This window comes from Delphinapterus leucas, chromosome 14 (genome assembly GCF_059928025.1).
Source record: "Delphinapterus leucas isolate spDelLeu-1000000601 "Yukka" chromosome 14, BTC_Dleu_Yukka2, whole genome shotgun sequence".
Taxonomy (NCBI): domain Eukaryota; kingdom Metazoa; phylum Chordata; class Mammalia; order Artiodactyla; family Monodontidae; genus Delphinapterus; species Delphinapterus leucas.
The window spans coordinates 74,059,318-74,085,469 of NC_143142.1; the positions used below are offsets into that span (position 1 = coordinate 74,059,318).

Genomic DNA, 26,152 nt, shown 5'->3' on the forward strand with positions numbered 1-26,152 from the left:
TCCCATCAGCTTCCGTAATGAGAGGACACAGCACCTTGATATTTTTTCAAGACTCCACGCAGTTGGAAAGTGACAATTTTCTAAAAGAAAATTTAGTTGCTATTAGGAAGGAGATTAGCTCCCAGGAGGCTGGATTGAGAGAACTATTTCTTCATATTCTTACTAACATTCAATTTTATCAACCTTCTAAATTTTTACCAGTCAGATGGCTAGAAAAAATTGGTGTCTAATTGTGGTTTCTTGGTGAGACTGAACAACTTTCTCATATTTATTGGTCACTTGGATTTCCTTCTCCAAGAGTTGCCTGTTCATATCCTTAGCAGGTTTTAAATCAGTTTCTTTGACTTTTTAAAAATTACTGATTTGTATTTGTTTTTGGTTTTTCTTCTTTTGGCCACACCGCACAGCTTGTGGGATCTTAGTTTCCCGACCAGAGATCGAACCTGGGCCCACAGCAGTAAAAGTGCCAAGTCTTAAACACTGGACCACTAGAGAAGTCCCCCCAAATTACTGATTTTTAAATCAACCATAATCCAATATAAATGCAAAAAAATAGTGAAAAATATAAAAATTACTGATTTGTAAGGGCTTTTTATATGATCAGAATACAATTCTTTATCCAAGTTATTAATACAGTAAATATGACCTCTCCCTTAAGAGTTACGTTTTAACTTTGTTCATGGTGCCTTGGAAGCGTTGTAAGGAGAGGAGGGATGTGGTCAATCTTGTGACTCAGGCAGTTTAGCTTAAAAGATGATCGCTGGCTACAAGTCACTGTGGGTACCAGCTCTAAGGTTCTGGGTGTGGTCAGAGCCAAGGAGGGTCACATTCACGGGAGGGAAAAGGGGAAAGTAAGTTTCGCTCATCACAGCAATAACCTGGAATACTTGGAAGCATAAAAATGAGGCCAGTGATAACAGACACCCACCGGATGAGCCCAAGTGGCCAGAGCAACAGAACTTGCCAGAAGAGGAGAGGGTTCATGGTGAAAGTTTACCCTGGGCAGCTCAGCAAGGACCATTTGCCCAGTTATGGCCAGGACGTTTTCAAAATAACATACTATTTTTTTTTTTTTTTTTTTGCAGTACTCAGGCCTCTCACTGTTGTGGCCTCTCCCGTTGTGGAGCACAGGCTCCGGACGTGCAGGCTCGGTAGCCATGGCTCACGCTCCCAGCCGCTCCGTGACATGTGGGATCCTCCTGGACCGGGGCACGAACCCATGTCCCCTGCATCGGCAGGCGGACTCTCAACCATTGCGGCACCAGGGAAGCCCAACATATTACTTTCTTAAAAAGCACTCATGTAAGCAAAATGCAGTTCCTTCAACCTGATTTCTACATTACACCTTGGGAACACAATTATTAGTAAAGACAGAGACAGAAATGCAAGAGGAGCTGTATAATTTTCCCAGCTGTATTTGGGGTTTCCTCCCCACTCACTCCAAGGAAGATTATTATCTTTAGCTATATATAAGAACCGACATACCAAACTGACAAACAAAAACAGGGTCTTTTTGTATATTTTAGAGGGCAAGAAGTTATGGGTTCAGATTAAAATGGGTTTGAACACACAGCTCTGATCCTTATTAGCTGCTTTGAATACTCAGCTCTGATTCTTGCTAGCAATTAAAAAGAGGTAGATTTGTATTGCTGTGTATATTACTTATCATCTCTGTGCTTCGGTTTTCTTACTTGTTCTATCACTTAACAATGATGTGACCCTGGGCGAGTGACCTGACCTCCCTATGCCTCAGAAATTAACATTGGTACGTGTGTGTGTATAGTTCTATGTCATTTTAGCACATGTGTAGATTTGTGTAACTCATACCACAATCAAGACCACAACTATCCATCACCACATCCCTCTTGTTACTGCTTTATAGACGTATGCAGCCCCTTCCCTCCACCATCACTAACCCTTGGCAAACAGTTATAATTACAGTAAATTTGACTATAACTTTGATTCCAAAACTAGAAAAGGAAAAAAAAATAGTGGTCTAAAGATTAGAAAGAAAGAAATAAGAAGGTAGAACTATTAAGAAAGTTCAGCAAATTCTCCAGATACCAGAACAAATTACAAAAATCGATAGCATTTTTCCACACCAGCAACATTCAGTTGGAAAATATAATTGAAAATAAAACACTGAGGAAAATAGCCAACTCTACACTACCTAGGAATTGTTTACATAATCTGTCTTAAGATTATCAAGGAAAAATATAAAGTTATAAATAAGGACACAAAAGAAGATTTTAGTAAATTGCATGACATCCAATGATAGCTTGATACAACAATGATGTCAATTTCCCCCATATAACCTACAAATAAATTTGAAGCGATTTCAATCAGTATTCTAGTTGGATGTTTTGAGGAACTCAATAAACTTTTTCTGAGATTTTCTGCAATTTCTAAAAATTTTCTGAAAGTTTCTGGATACGAATTTTCTGAAATTTGAATGATTGACAGTCCACAAATATTAACTAGCTCAACTTTGAAAAGATGACTAAAGGCTGACTACTTAATATACCTCAAATCTGTAATAATAAAAACCATATGGTTCTGGTATTAGAATCAGACTGGCTTCGTAGGCGTGTGACCTTTGCAATCACACTGCACCCCACACATAAGAGGGCCCCACGCTTCCTTTAGCGTGATTGGCGTCACCATCTTGAAATGCTTAATTAATTTTTAAACAAGAGGCCCTGCATTTTCATTCTGTATTAGCCCTGCAAATTATGTAGTCAGTCTTGACTAGAACAAAGATTGTTCAAGACTAGAACAAAAATTACAGGCTCAAAAGAACAGATTTCTATCCAATAAGGAAACCAATAGATAAAGAACTGACTGAGAGTATTTTCGATAACTCAGGTAGAATAGGACCAATACATAGAATGATAAGGAGCTCTTGCAAATCAAGAAAAGAAAATTCATTAAGAAGTGGGCAAAGGATACAAACAGGTACTTTACAGAAGAGAAAATTTAAATGGCTTAGCTATTTTAAACAAAAATATCCTGACTTATTTGTAATTTGATAGACAGAAATCCAAACAATTGGATATCATTTTATATCCATTAACCACCAAAAATGGGAAAGCTGGACGATGCAAAGAAGAGATAGGAGTCAGCATCCCTGGGGATGTGGATTGGGGCGGTCACTCTGGAACACAATCCGGTGGGATTTACACAGTATCTGTGTACCTTCTGATCCAGCAGGCCCACTCACAGGTGTGTATATCTGAGCTAAATCCTCACGTAGGTTTATACAGGGATACGTATGAGGAGTTTGTCCCTGTGTGTTTTTGTGTGTTAGAGGCCATCTATGTGTCCATCACCAGGGGAATAGCTAAGTCTAAGATGACGATGAGTTATTATACAGAAATCAGAAGCTCTGGACTCGATGAGCACAGTAACACCATACATAATACAAATGTAGCTCTGAGTTACATATGTGGAAACAGGAGATCTGAAGCACAAGGCCATTCATATAAATTACAAATACATAAAATAAAAACACCTACAAATGAGACAATATATATCAAACATGGGGGTGGGGGGAATTGGGGGAAAGGAAAGAGAAAGGTTGAGATGAAGAAAGAGGAAAGGAAATGAATTATTTAAAATGAAGGGGAAGAGGACATATATGAGCACAAACTAATAAAATAGGAGCTTTACAGGACCAGGACTAGAGAGGCATTAACCGTGGAACTTGATTACTGCGCACTTTTACTCCCAAGATTAAAAAACAAACAATCAAAAACCTCTCTCCAAAATAAGGTCCTACAAAATTGGATTAAAAAATTTTAAGACATGAGTATTTTCTCCTGGCTGTATGGAGGAGAAAGAAAAGCTACCAAATTTTAGTTACTTTTTTTTTTTTTCTTTTTTTGTGGTACGTGGGCCTCTCACTGTTGTGGCCTCTCAGCAGGTTCAGCGGCCATGGCTCACGGGCCCAGCCACTCCACGGCGTGTGGGATCTTCCCAGACCGGGGCACGAACCCGTGTCCCCTGCATCGGCAGGCGGACTCTCAATCACTGCGCCACCAGGGAAGCCCTAGTTACACCTTTTTTACTCCCCCAAAGCATTTATTTTTTAAAAGATTTCAAACTCTTCATTTTTTCAGCAACAGGTCATGTGTGAGAATGCAGGTCATGTGTGAGAACATACATCATGGTTCTCCTCAGTGAAGAGATGGGCTGTGGGTGCAAAATGCAGGCCCAAGAGTGCCATCTGAATACTTGCCTCTTCTTTTTTCGATCATTTAAATTTTAGAGGTTTAGAAGGTGGAGCTGAATGCCGATAAATTCATTTGAAAGCGACACAAGGAAGCTAAATTTGCCCACTTCTTTTGCTTTGAAATTCAGTGTATGACTCTTTCAGGAAGCTGGGAAGCAATATTTTTAATGGAAATGTGGACAGGCTGGGATCTTCCAGCGAGTGTCTCTCCACCCACGCTCCATCGGGGCGTTTCCAAGGGCAGTAGTGCAAGCTTCACGTCCTGCATGTGAGCGTGGGATCTACACACACACTCTTAAAAGACTGGTGAGCATTGGACTCATGATATGAAACCTGATACAACTCCACTGGTTGCTTATCTTCATTGGAAAAACAACAAACTATTAAGATGTTTTGCAAAAAGTTAAATTTTAAACAGTTGGTGGAAACTTGCTTGCATGTCCTGAGTATGGGACATTATAGGAGGTAGTTGTCCACAAACCAAACAGGTCTTCAGATGTTCCTCCTACCACATTGCATGGGACAAGACCTCTGGATGACCTTTATGGGGAATCCAAGGTCAAGTTCCAGCCAATATTCCTGAGCATTAACTCCTGACTCACCATCAGTGTTTGGAATACCAAAGGAAATGGACTTCCCATTACCCATAATCCTTTCCCAGAAACAGAGCTCTGAGACGTGTGAATCTGAGGTTATCCTAGCAGATGGGTTGGAACTTTTACAAATACATCACTGAATAGGTTGACTGAGATCGCAGGGCTCACTATCCTCAAAGCATGTTAATTCTTTTACTTTTGGGGGGAAAAAGCTAGGAACAGCACAGCCTCCTATTAAATACAAAGATATACTTTATGCCTGGCACACAACACTAAGAGAAAATACATTACTAGTTGGCTAATAACAGTTGTATAAAATAACAATAAGAAAACCAAGCTCTTTGATGTTAATGCTATAAAATGGTCTTACAATTGTTAACCAATGGAGATAGGGAGATTATCACCCAGCTCCATCTGTCACGCTGAAAATTTGACAATGATTGCTTGAGGGTTCATATCCTATTTTCAAAGCAGACTAATGATTTTGATATCAGAGCAAAAGGTGAAATGTACACAATCATGTAAATTATATGCTTAGAAGAAGCATCCCAGCAATTTTTATTTATAACTTGATCTTTGCTTTATTGGGACCAGCATTCTCATTATTGGCTTTTTTATTAATAAAATCTTTACTTGGTACATTGTGTCCTGCTACAAAGAAATGCAGCTTGGCAAATTTGTTGAAAATTGTACGAGTTGTTAACTCTTAATGACCTGTAATATAGGAGAGAGATGAACTGGGGCAGACTACCCCACACTAGAGTCTGCTTTTTTTTTTTTCTTTTAATTTTAAAAATTTTTTGGCCACACCGTGGGGCATGAGAGATCTTAGTTCCCCGGCCAGGGATCGAACCTGTGCCCCCTGCATTGGGAGCACAGAGTCTTGACCACTGGACTGCCAGGGAAGTCCCGAGGCTGCTTTCTAAATATGCAGTTAGGTTAACCCTTGGAGCATATTTTTATTTAAATATGGGTGCATGTGATGTTCTGTAAGTTGACTTGAAATACTCTGTAATGGAAAAACCATCTCCAAAGAAGTCAGCAAACTTTTCTTCTTTCAATAACTTCTCTTTTCCTTCTCCCGATCTGCTGGATTCATGGGTAGTACAGCAGCAGCCTTACTTAGGAACGATCGTGCATATATTCTATGAATACTAACATTAAAGAACATTGTGGCATTGTGTTCCCAGGATGGAGCTGACTACAGCGTGGGCGTGTGTGTCCCCAATTCTTGTGCTGAAGAAGATGTGACTGAGATGTCTCGGCTGGGTAGGTCCAATAGAATACCCAGTGAACCTGTTGTCTCAGCATGAAGTTTGAAAACCCCCGGCCCCTTGGAGCTCTTGGCCATTCTCTTGGGATTGAACCAAACTTTCATCCTGCTAAATCCAATAAACCGAGACTAATAGAGTTTGGGGGTGTTGGGAGTGGGTGGAGAGGAGGAGAAAGACATTAAAGAGAAGGTAGGAGCTGAATCTTTATGTAATAACATTTTTTTTTTTTTTTTTTTTTTTGCGGTACGCGGGCCTCGCACTGTTGTGGCCTCTCCCGTTGCGGAGCACAGGCTCTGGACGCGCAGGCTCAGTGGCCATGGCTCACGGGCCCAGCCGCTCCGCGGCATGTGGGATCCTCCCGGACTGGGGCACGAACCCGTGTCCCCTGCATCGGCAGGTGGACTCTCAACCACTGCGCCACCAGGGAAGCCCTATGTAATAACATTTTAAACTTAATCTTCCCTCACTGCCTTAATCAGCCTCAGCTGCCTGGTTAGGTCTGAAGGAAGGAGCTGGATGGTATCTGGTTTCCATATTGTGAGGGTTCTCTGCTGTGGCCCATGTGTGGAAATCAGTCAGGTGCCAAATCCGGAAAGACGTTCTAAACTGGGATCGTGTGAAGCCAATGTGTTGTGATGGATTAATGCTAAGAGGCCAGCATTTGGTCCTGGTTTGCACCTCCCAGCTGTGTGATCCTGGGCAAATCACTTAATCTCTCCCTGCTCCAGCCTCTTCCTCTGTACAAAGAGGGGTAGACCATGTTGTTCAGTCTGGCCCCAAGTCTCTGCAGGCTTACAGTCCCCTTCTGACTTTAGCCAAGTGGAATGAAAACATTTTAGTCCACATGGAAACTGGTTAGATTTCTTCGAAATCTTTCAAAATTTTCAAAGGAAGAGCTTTAAAGCCTAAAATTTTTACTGCGAGTGTCTTCTGTACTTATTCTTGTCATCCATCCAAATAAGAACTAACGTGACACATTAAAAGGAAGACATTGTTTCTCTACATACAGAAACTTCCAACACCAAATGTGTGGGTTTCCTCCTCACATTATGAAATTGTGACACTAAGTATCTGGAGGTGGTGCTGACCCCACAAATTAAGGGCTCAGTTTCACATCACTGCTCCCCACTTCAGACACCAATTGTGTAAGTATTGGGCCCTGAGGTTACCCACTACTTCTGTCCAACTTGGCTACAAATCAGGGGTTCCCATGACTCTGATTTGTTCCCAGGATCCTCTCCTCGGGTTTGATAATTTGCTGTAATGGCTCACAGAACTCAGGCAAACACATGACTTACTATTACTGGCTTATTATAACGAATAAAACTCAGGAATAGCCAAGTGGAAGAGATGCAGAGGGCAAGGTATGTGGAAAGGGGCACAGAGATCCCATGCCCTCTCAGTGTGTACCACCCTCCCAACACCCCTGTGTGTTTATCAGCCTGGAAGCTCTCTGAACCCCTTTGTTTAGGGTTTTTATGAAGGGTCCATTATGTAGGCATGATTGATTAAATCACCGCCTATTGGTGAGTAACTCAATCCCCAGCCCCCCTCTTCTCCCCAGAGGTTGGGGATGGGTCTGAAACTCCCAACCCTCTAATCACATGGTTGGTTCCTCTGACAACCAGCCCCTCTCCTCCAAGAGTCACGTTATTAGCTTAAACTCAAGTGTGGTTGAAAGGGGCTTATAATGAATAACAACGGATGCTCCTCTCAGCCCATCACTTGGGAAATTCCAAGGCTTTAGGAGTTCTGTACCAGGAACTGGGGATGAAGACCAAATATATATTTCTTATTATATCACAATATCACACACGGTATTAAAAGCCTCTTTTAAGTGTTGATATTGCAGTTAGTTTTCTTTTTCTTTTTTAATACATTTTTATTTATTTATTTTTGGCTGCGTTGGGTCTTTGTTGCTGCGTGCGGGCTTTCTCTAGATGCGGCGAACGGGGGCTACTCTTTGTTGCGGTGCACAGGCTTCTCATTGCGGTGGCTTCTCTTGTTGCAGAGCACAGGCTCTAGGCATGTGGTCTTCGGTAGTTGTGGCGTGTGGGCTCAGTAGTTGCGGCACATGGGCTCAGTAGTTGTGGTGCTCGGGCTTAGTTGCTCCACCACACGTGGGATCTTCCTGGCCTAGGGCTCGAACCCATGTCCCCTGCATTGGCAGGCGGATTCTTAACCTCTGTGCCACCAGGGAAGCCTGCAGTTAGTTTTCAATAACCTTAAATTGTCCTCTGAATTTATGATTATCCCAACAGCTTCAGGTACATTACCTCTCTATCTAAACCAAATATTTCAGGTGGTATTAAAAAGAAAACAAAACAAAATAAAAAAAGAGAAAGCCAGTTGTTATATATCAAATTTAAATTTCAGTTCTTGTTGAATAAGCCATAAATATCCTAGAAACAAAGAAAAACTTGCAGAGTTGTTATTATATTAGCATAGCAAGTGAATAAATGACCCTCTAATGAGTTAACGGTCATTATTATTTAAGAGATTCATCTGTTAGTCTAGTTTTTCTGCCTAATGCTAAGCTTATTAGCTAGAGTTGATATTAGAATAAAATGGAAGGTTGGAAATTATTATCAATACAAAGATATTTTGATGATTTCTTTCTGAGGAATTAGAAAAGTAAAGGGCCCTGATTAAGGTGAGCAGAGTTGACCCGGGTGAATGTATTAGTGGAATTTAGTCCTCACTGCCAAGGTGTTTATCCAGCTTCTACACAGAGGCAGCAGATAGCAATGGGAGCATCTGTGCCCAGGGGAAGAGGTCTCCATCTGGAAAGGATTTGTCAGCTAGTCCTTAAAGCTTTTTGATGGGTTGCCAATATTTCCATTACAGATGTGGAGGCAACCAGCTCAGCAGTAGCTGTTTGTGCGGATTTTTTTTCATCTAGATCACGAGGGTAGGAGTCAACATGAGGGGAAGACTGTGGCAGAGAAGCCAAGAAGAAATGAGCCTGGTGTAGCAGAGAGAAGGACTATTCTGGGCAGGTCAGAACATACTGCTTTTAGGCAAAAAACTGCATAGAGTGGCTGCCATAGGATGTTATAAAATTTCAACCAACAGACTTTGAGTTCCTGATAATGAAAATATGGAGCACCAGAGGGTTTAGATAAGATTTGGGTGTGATGATCCCAAACCTAGTTATAGGCTAGTTCCCTAACAATTCACGTCTGCGTATTTTAGCACCACTTACTGTGTTCTGTTTCCTAGGGTTCTTGTAACAAAGTACCACCAACTGGGTGGCTTACAAGGCATCACTCCCATCTGGCCTCCATCATCAGGTAGTGTTCTTCCCTGTGTGTCTCTCTGTGTCCAAATTTCCCTCTTTGTGTAAAGACACCGGTCACACTGGACTTAGGACCTACCCTCACCTAGTAATCAAACCATGGACCTCAGATTGGGACTTGAATACAAGTGCTGGGACTCAAACCCGGCCAGAACCCAGATTGGGATTTGAACCCATGGTCTTTTAATTGAGATCACACACCTGGTTGCAGGACTTAATGACGCTCAGGTTCTTGATGTCTCCTCTCAGAAAGAATTCAGTGAGAGACAAAGTGATAGGTAAGAAGTGGGTTTATTTAGAGAGAAACACACTCCACAGACAGAGTGTGGCCCATCGTGGCCCATCTCAGAGGGTGAGAGGCCCCGAAATATGGGGTCGTTAGTTTTTATGGGCTGGGTAATTTCATAGGCTAATGAGTGGGAAGATTTTTCCAAGTATTTTGGGGAAGGGGTGGAGATTTCCAGAAATTGGTCCTCTGCCCACTTTTTGATCTTTGATGGCCGGCTTCGGAACTGTCGTGGCGCTGGTGGGTGTGTCACTTAGATTATGCTAATGTATTACAATAGTGTATGATGAGGCTCAAGGTCCACTGGAAGTCAAATCTTCTGCCACCTTGGACCTAGTTGGCTCTAACCAGTTTTTGTCATGTCCTATGCCTGTGTCATGTTTTTAAAGGTTGTGCCCTGCCCCCTTCCCTCCTGTTTCATTACGACCTCTTCTTAAGTTGATTACCTCTGCAAAGACCCTATTTCCAAATAAGGTCACATTGGCAGTGTTACCAAACTCAAGAGTTCCCAGGGTGGCAGCGGGGGTGGAGGGGTGTTAGGGTTTGAAACTTTTTGGAGTGGACACAATTCAATCCAGAACACTACCTAATACCTAGCTGCTCATTTGGCTCGGTTATCTGAGGTCCTTTAAACATGACAGGGAGCTGGGAAGGTGGTGACTTAGAGACAGATTAACAGGAGAAAATCGAATTTGATTACGGACATTCCGGGGCTCCAGGAGACTATGGGACAAGTTAGACCATTGAGGCTTATGTGCCCTCTGAGAGAAGGAGAATCAGGGAGGGGTTTGGGGCTTCAAAGGGAAGGAAGGCAATTTACAGGAAGGTGAAAAAGGACAGGTGTTTGGTAAACAAATGCTTGCTAGACCCTGCAGAGACAACGGACACAGAGAGGAATTTTAACAGACTTTGCTGGGTTTCTTCCTGTCCACACCCCTAGTTCCTATTATACTATAGTTATCTATGGTGATGACTCCCTCTCTGGAACATGTCCCCTATCTACATTCTTCTTGGCAGTTAGGACGAAGGTCAAAGGTTCTTCCTGAGACTTTTGCGCCTTGATTGTATTTAGCTTGAAATAATCTGCGTGCCAAAGAGACACATTTTGGGGTGGCATGTTTCGCTCCTCTGCACTGTTCTCTTTCCTATGCTCTGTGAGGCCGATTGCATCTCACTTTGCCTACTATAATTAGAATTAGGAGGCCTAGATAGTGGAACAATGGGGTTAGCACTGCAAGGGCTGATTTCTTGCCCCACTGCTATCTCTCATGGATTTCCCTGAGCACTGATTGAGAAAATGGACCTATTTTAATAAGAATAACTTGAATTACCCCCAGAAGTGCCTTTCCAACTAAGGACTCAAAAGGAACCCAAAACATTTCACAGAATACCATTTTCTGTTCTCAGTTTAATTCCGAGAATATTTATTGAGCACTTTAATATCTGGCCTTTGTGTGAGACATCACATGTGTGTGCTGGGGGAGGATCAAAAGGATTGGGAGTTACTCATTTTGGGAAACCTACAATTAGTTAGGAATAAGCGTCTGTGTGCCTGAGCTGTTGGGAAACACTGTCAGGAAAGAGATGCTCAGGTCCCACATTGAGCACTGGGGACAGGCACACTTGGAGAGGAGCTTTGGAGTGAGGGGCAATGGGGGCAGGGAGAGCCATGCTGGGTAAAAAGGAAACATTTATAAGGAGGGCTTGAGCTGGCCTATGTTTTTTTTTTTTTTTTGCGGTACGCATGCCTCTCACTGCTGTGGCCTCTCACGTTGCGGAGCACAGGCTCCGGACGCGCAGGCTCAGCGGCCATGGCTCACGGGCCCAGCCGCTCCGCGGCATGTGGGATCTTCCCAGACCGGGGCACGAACCCTTGTCCCCTGCATCGGCAGGCAGACTCTCAACCACTGCGCACCAGGGAAGCCCGAGCTGGCCTATGTTAGTGCAGAGGTTGGAGGGGGGCGTGTGCTGAAATCTTGGAAACATATCATTTATTTGGTTTCAAGCAAAGGTTTTATATTCCCCTGTTTAGACCTGGAATCTGGCACACTTAAGGTTGATTGAATGTGCAGGGGCTGCCAGTCGGTTTTATTTACTATGGCAGGACAGAGACTCAGGTATGGGTGCTTCCTCTCAGTGCTCCTGGGACCTGAGGACATTGACTTCGGTCACTTGGTGACATTGGACAAGCCCAGGGAGCCCAACCGTCCATGTGCAGTCCAATTCTGAGCGTCTTGGCCTGGTTCCCAGCCCAAGTGCTGCGCCACTGAGCATAGCGTTTGGTGAGTCTCTGTGTTAGTTTGCTGGGACTGCTTTAACAAAGTACCACAGGCTGGGTGGCTTAAACAACAGAAATTTATTTCTCACACTTTTTGGCAGCCGGAAGTCCTAGATGGAGGTGTCACAGGGCTGATCTCTCCCGAGGCCTCTCTTCTTGGTGTGCAGACAGCCACCTTCTCGCTGTTCCCTCACGTGCGTGGTCTTTCCTCTGCGTGCACACATGGGTGTGTCCAGATTTCCTCTTCATATAAGGACACCAGTCAGATTGGATTAGGGCCCATGTCAATGGAATATTTAACTTTATCACCCCTCTAAAAGAGTCACATTCAGAGGTACTAGAGGGGTAGGGTTTCAACATATGAATCTGGGGTGGGAGATTCAATTCAGTCCATAACAGTTTCTTCTCCAAGTCCCTTTGAACTTGATTTTGGACCTCTAGGGTTCAATTATGTTCTATTCATTGTCCTTCTCTTCTGACCTTTAGGCTCCCTGGAGTCTTGTAATCAACATGAGAGGCACTTTGCAGGAAGGGGGAGTGATGCCTGCAATGCAGCCCTCAGACCTAGCCAAGAAGGGTCCTATCCTGGACTCCATATTTAAGGGATGCCACACTTCTCTGGCCTTCCTCTGGCTGTGTCCTCCCCATGGGATGAGATGCTGCAGGGCCAATGGGACATTGCCCCCCTGGAGCCTGCCCCTTGTCTTCCAGTCCGCACTCTTGAGTGTCTAGGACCTGGGAATTGCAGTGGGGGTGGGCCTAGGGGGTGGAGCTTAGGTTGTCCATACTCCTGCCCGTAAGGCAGTTGGTGGTATAGGAACAGAGCATCTGAGGGGAAAATGGGTGGGACCGGAGCTGGGGGGAGGGGGTGGGATCCTGCAGAAGCCCCCATGTACTCTCGACCCAGGTCCAAGGTAGAAGGGATGAGCCTGAGTGTCTGGGGGACCTAAGCTGATGATGCCTTCAGTGTAACCATGCTTAACCCTTTCTGTGATCTCCCCCAACACATGTACACACACACACACACACACACACACTTCCAGCACTATTCTGGCTTTTTGGTTGGGCCAGAGCTATTTAGAGGTTTAAAAGTCACTGCCAAGCTACAGGGTGGTATGGTGATGGAGTGGGGCAGAGCCAGGAATGTCATTTAGCTAGTACACTGCCTGCAATATCTTTGGGGTTAGGGGGTCAGTGTTCACCCCATGGATAAAGAAGTTATCACCTTCCAGGTTTGCCCGCTTAGCAGTGAGGACCTGGGTCTCCCGTGTCCTTCAGAGTCTGGACACTGTTGCCCAGCGCTTCAGATTTCATCCACAGACAAACTGCTGACTGTGCGGACAGGGAATCCCCCGGGGCAGCTGAGGTGATGTCTATTCTAACCTGCTTTCATCTGCTTCGGGGCCAGTGAGGCAGTTCCTCTATGATTTAGACGCAGAAAGAGTATCATTTGGGACAACTGGGGTACGTTTTCCAGCTGCTGCGAAACCTGTGCTTCTTGAAAAGGGAGGCTTCAGATCTAACAAAAAACACACTTTTAAAAACAAAGGGAGGTGAAGAAAATGTAATCTCGAAGCCCAGAAGTATAGTTTATCGTTTTATTCCTAATTCTGTTGTCTTGGACTCTTTGTGGCATGGAGGGCCCTTAATTAAAGTAAAAAAAAAAAGTTTTTTTCAGTAGTGAAGATAAACTACAAAGCTTTTACATCTTGATTTGGGATCTTCCCATGACCTCCAATATGTGCTGTGCAGTTAAAGGTGACAAGGAAGGTTATGGTGGCTGTGGCTTTGCAGGATGTCCGCAGAAGGTCACCACAGGCAAGGGCTGGGCTTTGCTTTGCAGGCCAGAGAAGCTGGTTTTCTCAGTTCATCCGGAGTCCGCAGGCTGGGGTCCTGATCAACCGGCCAGAGGCTCTTGAGTGGTTCACTGAAAAAACAGAACTCCAGTTGATTCTTTTAAAATTAGAATAGAACTTCAAAGGGGAACAGACTTGTCAGCTTGTCAGTACACTTTTGTTTCAGGGTGGGAGTTTATTGGGGAAATTAAAATATTGAATACTACCAGGAAGTAGCTCGGGGAGCAATTCAAAATGATTGGAATTGCATAAAGGAATTCTGCTGCTGTGTCCCCCGTAGGGATCCCCCGATGGAGCCCCTTTACTCTTGGCCAGCGCTGAGGACCCACCAACATCTCCTGCTTCTTGTCTCCACACTTAACAGGTGACAATAAGACTCACAAGGAATCACACATTTTTAACCTTTTAGTGCCCTATTTGGACATTTCAGAAACCCTCTGGTCACATTCATGGGAACAGTGGGTGCTGGAGGTGGAAGGGACATGAGAATATATTGTGTCCAACCCACCCTTCCTCATTACATACATGAGAAAATGAGACCCAGAGGGCTGAAGTGACTTGCCCAGAGTCACACAGCAAGGTGGCTTGGACCCAAAACTCCTGAATGCGAGTCTAGTGGTGTGGTGAGATGAGGTAGCTTGAGGGGATAAAAAGACCACATCCTTCAAGTTCATACAGACCTGGGGTGAGCTCTGGCCCTGCAACTCAGCAGCAATCATAATAAAGACAACCAACATTTACTGAGCTCTTACTCAAGGCCAGGTACTTTCTAAGTGCTTTAGAGTTCTCGCCACATTTCATTTTTATAACAACCCTGTGAAGTAGGTATCTCCATTTTACCAAGGGGGAAACTGAGGCACAGGGCAATTAAACTAACTTACTCATGGTCAGATTGTCAAGGGTGGATGCAGGCTCCCAAACTGCAGATCCTGTATTCTTTTTTTTTTTTTTTGCGGTACGCGGGCCTCTCACTGTTGTGGCCTCTCCCGTTGTGGAGCACAGGCTCCAGATGCGCAGGCTCAGCAGCCATGGCTCACGGGCCCAGCTGCTCCGCGGCATGTGGGATCTTCCTAGACTGGGACACGAACCCGCGTCCCCTGCATCGGCAGGCGGACTCTCAACCACTGCGCCACCAGGGAAGCCCCGATCCTGTATTCTTAACCACTATGTTCAAATTCATAAACTTATCTGAGGAGAATTTTCCTTGTCTGTAAAATAAGGTAAATAATAGCTCCTTATAGGGATGTTGACAAAGTAGAAATAATGAACAAGACCTGCCTCATAGCAAGTGGGCATTTAATAAAGAGCGGTGTTTTTTGTTATTTATAACCAGTGTTGCTATTTTATGAGACCACGCTGTGCCCCCCATCCTTTGCTGAGATTTTGGAAGTCCCCTGGTCTGGTAGAGTGCGCACCCCAATTAGCAGCAGGAACACCTGGAAACTTGTTAGAAAGGCAAATTCTCTGGCCCCACCCCAGACCTACTGGCTCAGAGCTTGCAGGGAGGGGAGGCGGGAAGCGGTCTATTTACCAGGCCCTTCAGGTAATTCTGAGGCACGCTAAAGCTTGAGACCTCTGCTGCCTAGTCTTACCACTTGTATCTTTACGAACTATTTCTCGTGGTGACTACTTAACTGTGTCCTAAGTTGGTGCATCTTATCTTCAATATCAGGCAGCACCTTTCCCCAGCTTGTGCCTTCCACCCTATTTTTCCATCTCATGTCGCATATATCTCTCTTGTGGAGACCTGCTCACAGAAAGATTTGAGCCAGCAATGAGGCTTTTGTGGATTGCCATTCCCAGTTCTGAGTGCTGGGAAAAGATGCAGAGCCCGGGCAGGCTGAGGATTCAGGAGACCCGTGGTCCACCTCCAGCTGGGCTAAGAGTTCCTAATTCTGTGAGTTTCTGCACCTTCGAGCTCTAATTTCCCCATGTGTAAATCAGATATATTAAAAGCTAGCTGCCCTTTTTAATGTCAAAGTTTGATTTTGAAATAATAAATATGAAAGCTCTTGGAAAAGCATCAAGTATTTATTGCGAAGTAAAGTGTTACTAATGCAATCTTTTTTTTTCTTCTTGGTAGATATTTTAAGATTCAGAAATGCTTCATTTCTGGCTCCTTCTCTCCCTGTCTTTACGATAAGTTCTTTCTCCTCATCTGGTGGGGGTGTGGCCAGATGTGCTACTGGATTACTCCCCCTGGACATGTCTGTTGCCATGTGTCTGTGAGTATAGGCATCTCAGGTACCAGGCTGGGATGTGCACGTTGGACTGTTTTATCAACTTTTGCTCACTAGCTACACTTGGCCATTTCATTTTCATTCATTGAATGATGTCTGATCACCATTTACTTTATTTATTTATTTATTTTAAAGGTGAATTTTAATCTAATTAATTTATTTATTTATTTTGGTTGAGTTGGGTCTTCATTGCTGCACATGGGCTTTCTCTAGTTGCGGCCAGCGGGGGCTACTCTTCGTTGCGGTGCGCGGGCTTCTCATTGCGGTGGCTTCTCTTGTTGCAGATCATGGACTCTAGGTGCACGGGCTTCAGTAGTTGTGGCTCACGGGCTTAGTTCCTCTGCGGCATGTGGGATCATCCCCGAGCAGGGTTCGAACCCGTGTCCCCTGCATTGGCAGACAGATGGCGCCACCAGGGAAGTCCACCATTTACTTTAAACAAGAAAATTCAAACGTGTTCCAGAGGGAGCCAGCCACACCCAAATGTGATGGGCTTTTGGGATTACTGAGAAATGTATTCCAGCCCCAGATATTCCTGTTCCTATCATGTGACACTGAAGATGAATTTCTTTTATTTGAGGCATTTTCTTTTATTTGAGGCATTTTATTTTATTCATTTTATTTGAGGCATTTATTTGAGGCATTGCTTCTTCCCCAAACACCTCAGCAAACTTGCCTGTTAAGTCTTAGTTGCATCTGACATTGTCTCTTAGGACAAACTAATGGCAGTAGGCTTGCTGGCCCAGAGGTCTTTTATAAGGTGCTTTCCTGAAAACCTCATTATTCTGCCCCCAGTAGGAGATGCCCATGTCTGTTTCATTACCCTGCCACCAGCATCAGAAGCTCCCTTTATGAAAACTGGTGCCAATTTGATAGATACATAAATTGGTTTACTTTACATTTTAAAAAAATTGGTAATAAGGGTTTTTCTTTCTAAGTTTACCTGCTATTCATACTCTTCACTCCCTTTTCTATGTCTGTGTTAGTTGGGTTCTTACTGATTTTTTTTTTTTTTTTTTCCGGTACGCAGGCCTCTCACTGCTGTGGCCTCTCCCGTTGCGGAGCACAGGCTCTGGACGCGTGTACCCAGCGGCCATGGCTCACGGGCCCAGCCGCTCCGCGGCACGTGGGATCCTCCCGGACCGGGGCACGAACCCGTGTCCCCTGCATCGGCAGGCGGACTCCCAACCGCTGCGCCACCAGGGAAGCCCTCTTACTGATTTTTTAAAGTTCATTCTACAGATGAAGGATATGACTCAGTCATATCAGCTGCAAATCTCCTCCTCGATGTGTTGGTTGTTTTTTGTTTGTTATGATTTTTTTTTTACAATTATAATAAGGACTTTAGTGAAATCCATTCATCTTTGACTTTGTAATTTCTTTCATTATCTTTTCTTAGAAAGCCACTCCTAACCCTTAAGCCTCTTAACGTTTGCCTACATTTCAGTAGGGGGCTGGAGAGGGTTTTTTTCCCCTGGGCTGTTTTCTCTGCATCTTACTGTGGTACTGTGGTGCTGGGGTGAGGTCAGGCTTGGTCACATGTGTGTCATCTCCCTGCAGGTTCCTCACCTTGCTGGGCCTCACCCTTCCTCTGGCTGGAACTGTCTATGTGGCAGCCACCGGGTGGAGGTCAGACCGCAAGGCATCACCCACACACGGAGCACATTCGGCCACTTACGGGAGTCTGCCTTTGAGAGAGCGGGTGAGGAGTGAGCAAAGAAACACAATCCAACGGACTGATTGCCTTGCCCATCCCTCACTGTCAGAAACCCCGAGCAGAGGGAAAAGTAGGTATTTATTTTTTCAAGACCGCTCATGAGAGGTGACTTAGATGACGACACTATTAGAAAATAATCCCTGCAGAGCTGGGGTCTAGTGATGCCCGAGAGCTTCTAAAAGCTGGAGTGAATGTTGGGTCTCTACTCTTCACAGTTCAGTCTTTGTTTGCCGTGAGTGTGTTCAGGCGAGGTCGCTGAAAATGCTGCTTTCTTTCTTAGGTACAATTATCCAGTGTGTTTTTGTGCAACTCAGAGTCTAGGTCAGAACAGAGATTGGGTTGCACTATGGTAATCCTCTAAGGGACCATCCCATGAGCACGATGTCTATTTTCAGTGTCACAGCTACACAGATGACTCACAGAACCTTCCTGGCATTCCTGAGGTAAATGATTTACATATAAGCTGAAGCTAGGGGAGTGATTGTGCAAAAAACAGGAGGGGATTACAATGGAAATAGACAACCTTGTACAGCGTAGTGACAGGCTGGGTAGGGATAAGTCACAGCGGGTTGTGATTTAGTTAAAAATCAAGAGCGTTAAAAAAAAAAAAATCAAGAGCGTTACCTTTATTTCCACCTGCGCATATGGCAAGGCAAATACACACACACATTCTGAAACAACAATAGCCTCACATGCAAGTAATTTTAGAAGATGTGGAATAATTTTTGTCAGAGCCTCTGAGGTCCACACGATTGTCCTTCCTTTACTCCAACGAGAGGGAAAAAAACAAAACAAAATTTCAGTGACTGGACCAGAAGAATAGGAATATGTGCTCCAGTAGCTGCAGGGAACACATCCAGTGTGGAAGGCACAGTGATGACTTTATCAGATCCTATTTGGATCTTCAGGCAAAAACAAAGACAGCAGCAACATCAACAAAAAACCCCAACAATGAGAAAAACTGCAAAAGCACGTTTGTATAAAGATGATATAATATAAGCACAGAGAAGGCTTAGAGGTCCCTGTGCAACCTCCTTCCCAAATCGGAAGCCCTCGGAACCCATCGTGATGGGAAGTTTCATTGTCAGGCTTCTGCACAGCGGCAATCCCTGCTGCCCTATAATTTCTACTCTGGGGACCTGGTTTTTGCCCTCTGGGGTCTCAGGAAATAAATCTACTTACTCTCTTGTTTCTACTGCGACCCTGTCAGATGTTGAGGGCAGTTTTGATGGGCTCCCCCAAGCCTCAGACCTCTCCATTATTTCTCACCTCACGTGGTTCAAGAACTCTCTATGCTCCCTGGCGGCCATCTAGAAGGTTCCAGGGTGGGCTTGGCAGAAAGAGCATATGCTTAGCAAACCCCAGGCAAACCTGCCTTGGTTTCTAACTCTGCCCTTGGTCAGGTTGTTTGACCTCTAGGAACCTCAGTTTCCACATGTGTAAAATGGGGACATTTCATGGGATTTGTTGAAGGAATTCATTGAGATAATGTGTCCTCACCTCCTCCTAATTCGTTCCTCTTTTCCTTGTTCTTCCAGTTAAACCAGGAGAGGGAGGAATGGATAGGGGCTTTAATTGGTCAAGACCTCTTTCTAGACTGACCTTGCTGAGGTCAACTGGGTTCCGGGGTCCTGCCACATGCTTCTAATTGTCAGCTTGAGGGTGAGTCTACAGTCACCAAAATTCACCATTGCTTATCATCGGGTGAAAGGCTAACCCACAGAGCCTGCATTTTAAGACAAGATCACAGGCAGACACCTGCTATGGTTCTAGGAATCAGCCCCTGAAACTTTAGGTTCTTCACCCAAAATAAGGCTCTCCCTGATCGGAACACTAAGGTTGTGTTAACTTTTTCAGCAGCTACATTTAACTGTGGTCTCAAAATGGGGGGTTTCTGTGTTCCATTGCTATAACAATTTTTTTTTTGTATTTAATACCATCAGAGTAAAATATCACATTCCTGAATGTTTGGAAATAATCAAGATGGAGAGACCCTTAGGTTCAGCATTTTTTTCTCTCTACTTTTACACTCACCAGGAAGTCAAATCAACATAAGACCACTGTGTCTTCTAGATGTTTAGAGCCAAATAGGGTATTTCGGACTCCTAGTTCTTTATACTCCAAATAATCATTGCATTTGCTTAGAATGGTTTCCTGTTACGTGAGCCTGATGTTTACTATTTAGATGAGAAAAATACCAGTGAACTTTGAGGACGTCTTCATGAAGTAAATAGCTATGGATTTCGGCCACAGGGCTCTTACTCTGTGGTCTGTTGCTTAAAGTGGGCTCACAGTAATAATCACTGAGAAAATCCAGAAATTCGAAGCACTGTCACACCCATGTTTCTCAAACTTGGGTGAGCACTAAAATCACCTGGAGGGCTTGTCACCACAGATTCCCAGGCCCTGTCCCCTAAGACTCTGATTCTGTAGGTCTGGGGTGGAGCCTGGGACTGTGCATATCCAACAAGTTCCCAGGTGATGCTGAAGCTTCTGGTCCAGGGACCCCCACGTAGGTAACCACATGCATTGTTTCACCTGACCCTCCCTGTGCTCCTGTGGTTTGTGATACTTTCCATTTACAAATGAGCGAAATGGGACTCAGAGAGGCTGTCTTCTCTATAGGTCAGTTATTTTCAGACGATCTGATAGCTACTGCTAGTTAAGTTTACCCGCGAGTAGAATTTAGATGAAGAAAAATAATAATGACAGCAAAATGTATGCAGTTCTTGCTTGCCAAGTTAGGCATTGGGCCAGATATTGGACAAATATTTTTCTTGAATCCTCACAACAGCCCTGCCTAAAATGTGCTCGGTTTAAAAGTGAGGGAAGAGGTTCAGAGAGGTAAAGGAATGGGCAGAATTGGGCAAAGCCAGGCCCCGTGACTCTGCTTTGCAGTTTGTGGCTTCTCGGGGAACCGAGGGGAGCCAGGATACGAGGTGTAGGACACTGCCGGTTGTGCTGTGACAGTGCCAATTCCTGGGGAGAGAAAATTCTTCTAAATGGAAGGGTGGGCTTCATGCCTTCAGGCAGGCACATCTGAGAGCGACGCCAATGGAAAAACTCATCTTTACAGCTGGAACCTCAAAATGCTAGTTAATTACGCTCTTCCATGTAAGAAATTGATTTAGATTTCCAGAGCTTGGTTATAAGCCAGATCTCGATTGTGAATAAGTTTCAATTCTGCAAGGACTTCTTCTGCCCACAATGTTTAAGGCACCCGGCTAAGTCCTGGAGAAGAAATGAGTCTCTTGGAGCCGGCTTGAGTTTTGGAGGGTCCCGTTGCACAATTCCAGATACTTAATTGGCTCTCAGGACGAGCCAAGTCAAATTTGTTTTAGATTAAAGGGAATAAATTAAGTAGAAGGGATTCACCCTTCTTAAAGCAATAGGGCTTAAAAGAGTGAGTGGTAGTAGCTGTGACACTGTCTTATTTGTTTTTCACAATAATCCCATGATTATAAGATCTACTTTGATTCCCATTTTGCAGATGTGGAAATTTAGGCCGGAGAAGTTAATTCGCTTGCCAGAGGTCACAGAGCTAATACGTGACAGCTAGATTCAGAGCCAGGCGTGTCCAACTAACTATAAGGTCTGCACCCTTACCTTCCACTCCACCTGCCGCTCTGTTTTCATACCGTGACAGGTAGAGATGTTGTTGGCAAGTGATTCATTCTTGGGAAAGCACTAGGGATGCCATTTCAAGTGACACGCTGGCCTTATGGAGCATGTGATTTCTTAATGATGTCTAAATCTCCCTTGCCTCAACCCTTTGTAAACCAGGACTGGGTCGGGGGGTGGCAGGCGCTGGCATTTTGGGGACTGAGCTCGGGGAGCGTATTCTGTACGGGAGAGTGGGGTCACCAACCTCAGGTCAAGACTGTTAGGGAAAGTCAAGGTTCATAGGGGAGGGAGACGAAGTCCAAAGGTCCACAGATAGATCAAGAGGGGACCACGGAGAACTGAGTTGAGCTTTCTAGGGTCGCAGGGAGGGAGCGTCCGTGTGGCGGCCAGGATCACTCGTTTGTGTCTTTTGCCTCTTGTCTGTGGGGCAGCGTGTGGACTGGTCTGGCTTTCAGGGTGGACAGTGACCCCTTTGCTCCCGCCCAGGATTTCTAGGAGCCATGGACCGTGCTCTGAAATGCTTTTCTTGGCAGAAGAATGTGCCGGCCCTCTGGACCACAAAGATGCCAGGAAGCACGTGCTCTGCCCTGAATGGCCTTTGATAATTGAGCTTCCTCTGGATCGTGTCTGGGCACGCCGGTCAGATGACCGCATGGCTGTCTTTGAGTGTGGAATGCTGAGGAATCCTTACGAGCCGTCGAGGAAGAGAGGAGCTTTTGTGTAGGGGGATCACGTTGGGCCCTAGGGCGGGAGGCTGCAGCCTTCCACTCGAGCAGCCTTCCTTCTGTTTTAGAGACAGAGCCACGACTTCCCATAAATGAGTTTCCCAGGCCAGTGTCCAGTGGTTGCTTTACCTCCTCTTGGGTGTAAATCAGGCATCTGATTACCAGGTGAATAGTGATCGCTGAGTATTGTATTTTCATCGTCCAAAGAGCTGGGTTCCCTCTCGTCATGATGAATAAATCCAGAAACTTTTTTTTTCTCTCCTGGAGAAATTGGCAAATATAAATAAATATTGTGCACTAGTGTGAAATCAGTGTTTCTCGACCTTCTTTCTGCCGCTATACTCCTGACGTACTCCCATCAACAGAGTGGAACTAAGTGGGGACCAAACACACATATCAGAATTGAGGGGAGGGGCCTGCCCCGCGTGGTTTGAAGATCCTCCCACGAGATCTGAACCATGAGAAACAGGTGATGCTGTTATAGCCCCAAGGGCGCTGCTGGCCCTGTAGAGGCACAAAGGGGCACAAAGCCCCGGTTACGATTAGCTACCCCAGACAGCATCTCTCTCTCTTTTCTTTTTAACTTTTTATTTTATATTGGAGTATAGTTGATTGAAGTATTTGTTGTTGTTGTTTGTTTGTTTGTTTTTCACCATCTCTTATTCCCAATCCAAGTTCTCCTCTTTAAGTGAATTACGGGGATGCATAAAACCCTCTCAATACAACTGAAAGCTAAAGGTGTTCTTCTTGCTTCTTCTGAGAAGATAAATCACATGATTTTCTTCTGTTAGATAAAAAGACATTGCTTTTTATGTCTGTTACAGATAATGTGCTTGAATGGAAAGCCAGAGTGCTTAAAACTCCATTGTACCTTTATTCTCGGGGTGGCCCATTCTATCTCGGCGTTGACACAGTTTTCCTGATCAGGTAATATGGTGTTTTCTCTGCTGTAGTGCTTGTGGCTGCTTGTTTGGGGATGTGTGGATGTGGATGTGTGGCTGTTCTCACTTTAGTGAGAAAAATTGAATGGCTCACGTTGACTCGCCTTTGCCTTTGCTTCCGTGCGTCTCTGGACAGCCCTGTTGTCACCGGTTCCTCTCTTTCATATCTTCAGTGTATTAAATGATTTAGGATGGCTCTCTAAAATGGGCCTTTTACAAAAGGTGATTTTATTTATCAAAATTGTTTATTTCAGTGGTTCTCAAATTCTGGCTCATGGTATGATGCAAATTCATGATCAAGTTGTCAGTTCTCACTACGGTGAAATGTGAAGAAATAAGAAAATGATGTGATATTACATAAAGCTATATTTATTTAAATTAACTACTAAGAGGTAGATTTTCTTAAATGTTTGATAAATGTAAGGCACTGTGTTAAGTCCTTTGCAGCATTACCTCATTCAATCCTCATAATGTTCCTATACAGTAGGGACAACTGTTATAATAAAATCCCCAGTTTTTTCGTTCTTTTTCTGGTTGAAGTGAAATTCACATCACATAAAATTAACCACTTAAAAGTGAATGATTCAGTGGCATTTAGTACGTTTACAATGTTGTACAACCACCACTTCTGTCTCTTTTCATCATCCCCAAAGGAAACCTCATACCCATTAAGCAGTTTCTCCCCAGTGCCCCCTACCTCCAGTTTTTAGAAATCTGCTGCCTATGTCTGAGGATTTCCCTGTTCTAGATATTTCATATCAATGGATCACACGATATGTAGCCTTTTGTGCCTGGCTTCTTTCACTTAGCATGATGTTTTTGAAGTTCACCTATGTTGTAGCACAAGTGTAGTACTTCACTGCTTTTTAATGGGTGAGTCATATTCCTTGTATGGCTAGACCACAAAATCTCCATTTTTTTTTTTTTTTTTTTTTTTTTTTTTTTTTGGCGGTACGCGGGCCTCTCACTGTTGTGGCCTCTCCCGCTGCAGAGCACAGGCTCCGGACGCGCAGGCTCAGCGGCCATGGCTCACGGGCCCAGCCGCTCCGCGGCATGTGGGATCTTCCCAGACCGGGGCACGAACCCGCGTCCCCTGCATCGGCAGGCGGACTCTCAGCCACTGCGCCACCAGGGAAGCCCAAAATCTCCATTTTAAAGATAAGAAAATTGAGACTAAAGAGGATAGTCCTGGTGGACCCATCGTCTAAACCCAGGCAATCCGATTCCAGAGTCTGTGTTCTAGCCACTGTGCTGGCCTGCCTCTACCTCTTTTGGGTTAAATATCCCTTCCTTCGTAGGGAGATGGTGCTGGTAGATGGAAGCTATTTTTATTAAATGCTAAGCATTCATCCATCCAACCATGCTCTATTGAATGCCTATTTGCCAGGCATTGTTCTAGGTCCTGAGGATACATCAATGGGTAAAACAAACAAGGGCTTCTCATGGGGCCTCCGTTTATGTCTGTGTGTGTGTGTGTGTGTGTGTGTGTGTGTGTGTGTGTGCGTGATTGGCAATAAACAAATAAATAAGCAAGAAACAATCTATAGTAATAAACATCAGGAAAGAAATAGAACAGGGGGTTGTAGCTGTTTAGACTAGGTCAGAGAAGGCTTGTCTGATGAGAGGCTATTTGATCTGAGACCCAAATGGCAAGAAAGAGCCGGCCATGGGGAAATCAGGATGAGACAGTTTCAGGCAGAGGGAGCAACTAGTACCAAAGTCTACGGCAAGAGAGGGAGAGCCTTGTTAAAGGAGCAGAAGGAAGGCTGAAGCATGGTGAAGGTGGAAGAGATGAAGACAGGAGAGACAGGCAGGGCTGGACCGTGTAGGACCTTGCAGCAACGCTAAGGAGCTTGAACATGGGTCCTGGCGGACTGGGGAGTTGCTGGATTGCTTTAATTTGGAAAGTGATATGATCTGGCATTTTAAGAACAATCACGCTGGCTCCTGTGTTAATAATAGACCTAAGAAGGTCAAGAACAGAAGCAGGGAGGACGATCAGGTGACTTTTGCCATATTTCAGATGAAAATGATAAGGCTTGGACTGCAGTAGTGGTGGTTAGAATAGAGAGACAAGGTCATGTTCAAGATATGTCTTAGAGGTGGAAATGTTAGGACCTGTTGATGGATTGGATGTGAAGTGTGAGAAAAAGAGAAGTGCTGAGGACGATTTCTGCTTTTTGCTTTGGTAACTGAGTAGGCGGTGATGGTATTCATTGAGACAGAGGACACTGGAGAAGCAGGGTTTGCAGAGGAAAATCAAGCTTTCTTTTTCGGACAAGTTAAGATAAAGGGACCTTTTAGACATCCATGTAGAGATGGTAAGTAAGCAGTTGGCTGTGTAAGTCTGGAGATCAGTGGAAATGTCAAGGTTGGAGATGGAAATCTTGGAGTCCTTGGGATCCATGCAGAATTTAAAGCCTTGGTACTGAATCCTAGGACCTCTGGTGTCCCAATCTGTAGAAGCTGGGAAAAAGGGGAGGAACCCCAGAGGAGTCTGAGAATGAGGGACCTGTGAAATGGGAGGACAAGTAAGACACCTCAGGGACCAGGAAACCAAGAGAAGAGAGCAGTTCAAGAAAGAAGGGTGTGGTCTATGGGGCTCACGCTGGGGAAGTTGAATATGCCAAGAAGTGATCTTTGCCTTTGGCAACATGAAGGTCTCCTGGTGACCTTGTCCACAGTGCCTCCGTGGAATGATGGAAGAGGAAGCCTGGCTGGATCGGGTCAAGGATGGAAGGATGTGGAGTCGCTGACTGGGGAGTGGAGCCAGATGGTTAGTGGGGATCAGAGAGGTCATTAAAGAGAGGTGATTCAAGGACATGTCTATGTAGGATGCTGGGAATGGCCGAAAAGGAAGGCACATACTGATGGGTGCTGGAGAGCTTGGTGTTGGCCAAACAACAGAGCCATCTTCTGATCGTGCCTCATTAAAAAAATTTTTTTACAAGTCCATGACATTAAAAAGTGTATGAGCAGGGCTTCCCTGGTGGCGCAGTGGTTGAAAGTCCGCCTGCCGATGCAGAGGACACGGGTTCGTGCCCTGGTCCTGGAGGATCCCACATGCCGCGGAGCGGCTGGGCCCG

At 44.7% G+C, this 26,152-nt stretch overlaps 1 protein-coding gene across 1 annotated transcript in view; it reads left to right on the plus strand.

Annotated features, from left to right (window-relative positions):
• The first annotated feature begins 4,165 nt into the window (after positions 1-4,165).
• LOC111180151 (O-acyltransferase like protein-like) overlaps positions 4,166-26,152 on the plus strand; it is a 63,175-nt gene continuing 41,188 nt past the window's right edge. The window contains 7 exon segments of the mRNA XM_089894263.1: positions 4,166-4,193; positions 4,360-4,499; positions 6,018-6,096; positions 15,903-16,044; positions 17,620-17,846; positions 21,887-22,066; positions 22,950-23,052. Coding sequence (XP_089750389.1) covers positions 4,166-4,193; positions 4,360-4,499; positions 6,018-6,096; positions 15,903-16,044; positions 17,620-17,846; positions 21,887-22,066; positions 22,950-23,052 — 899 coding nt within the window.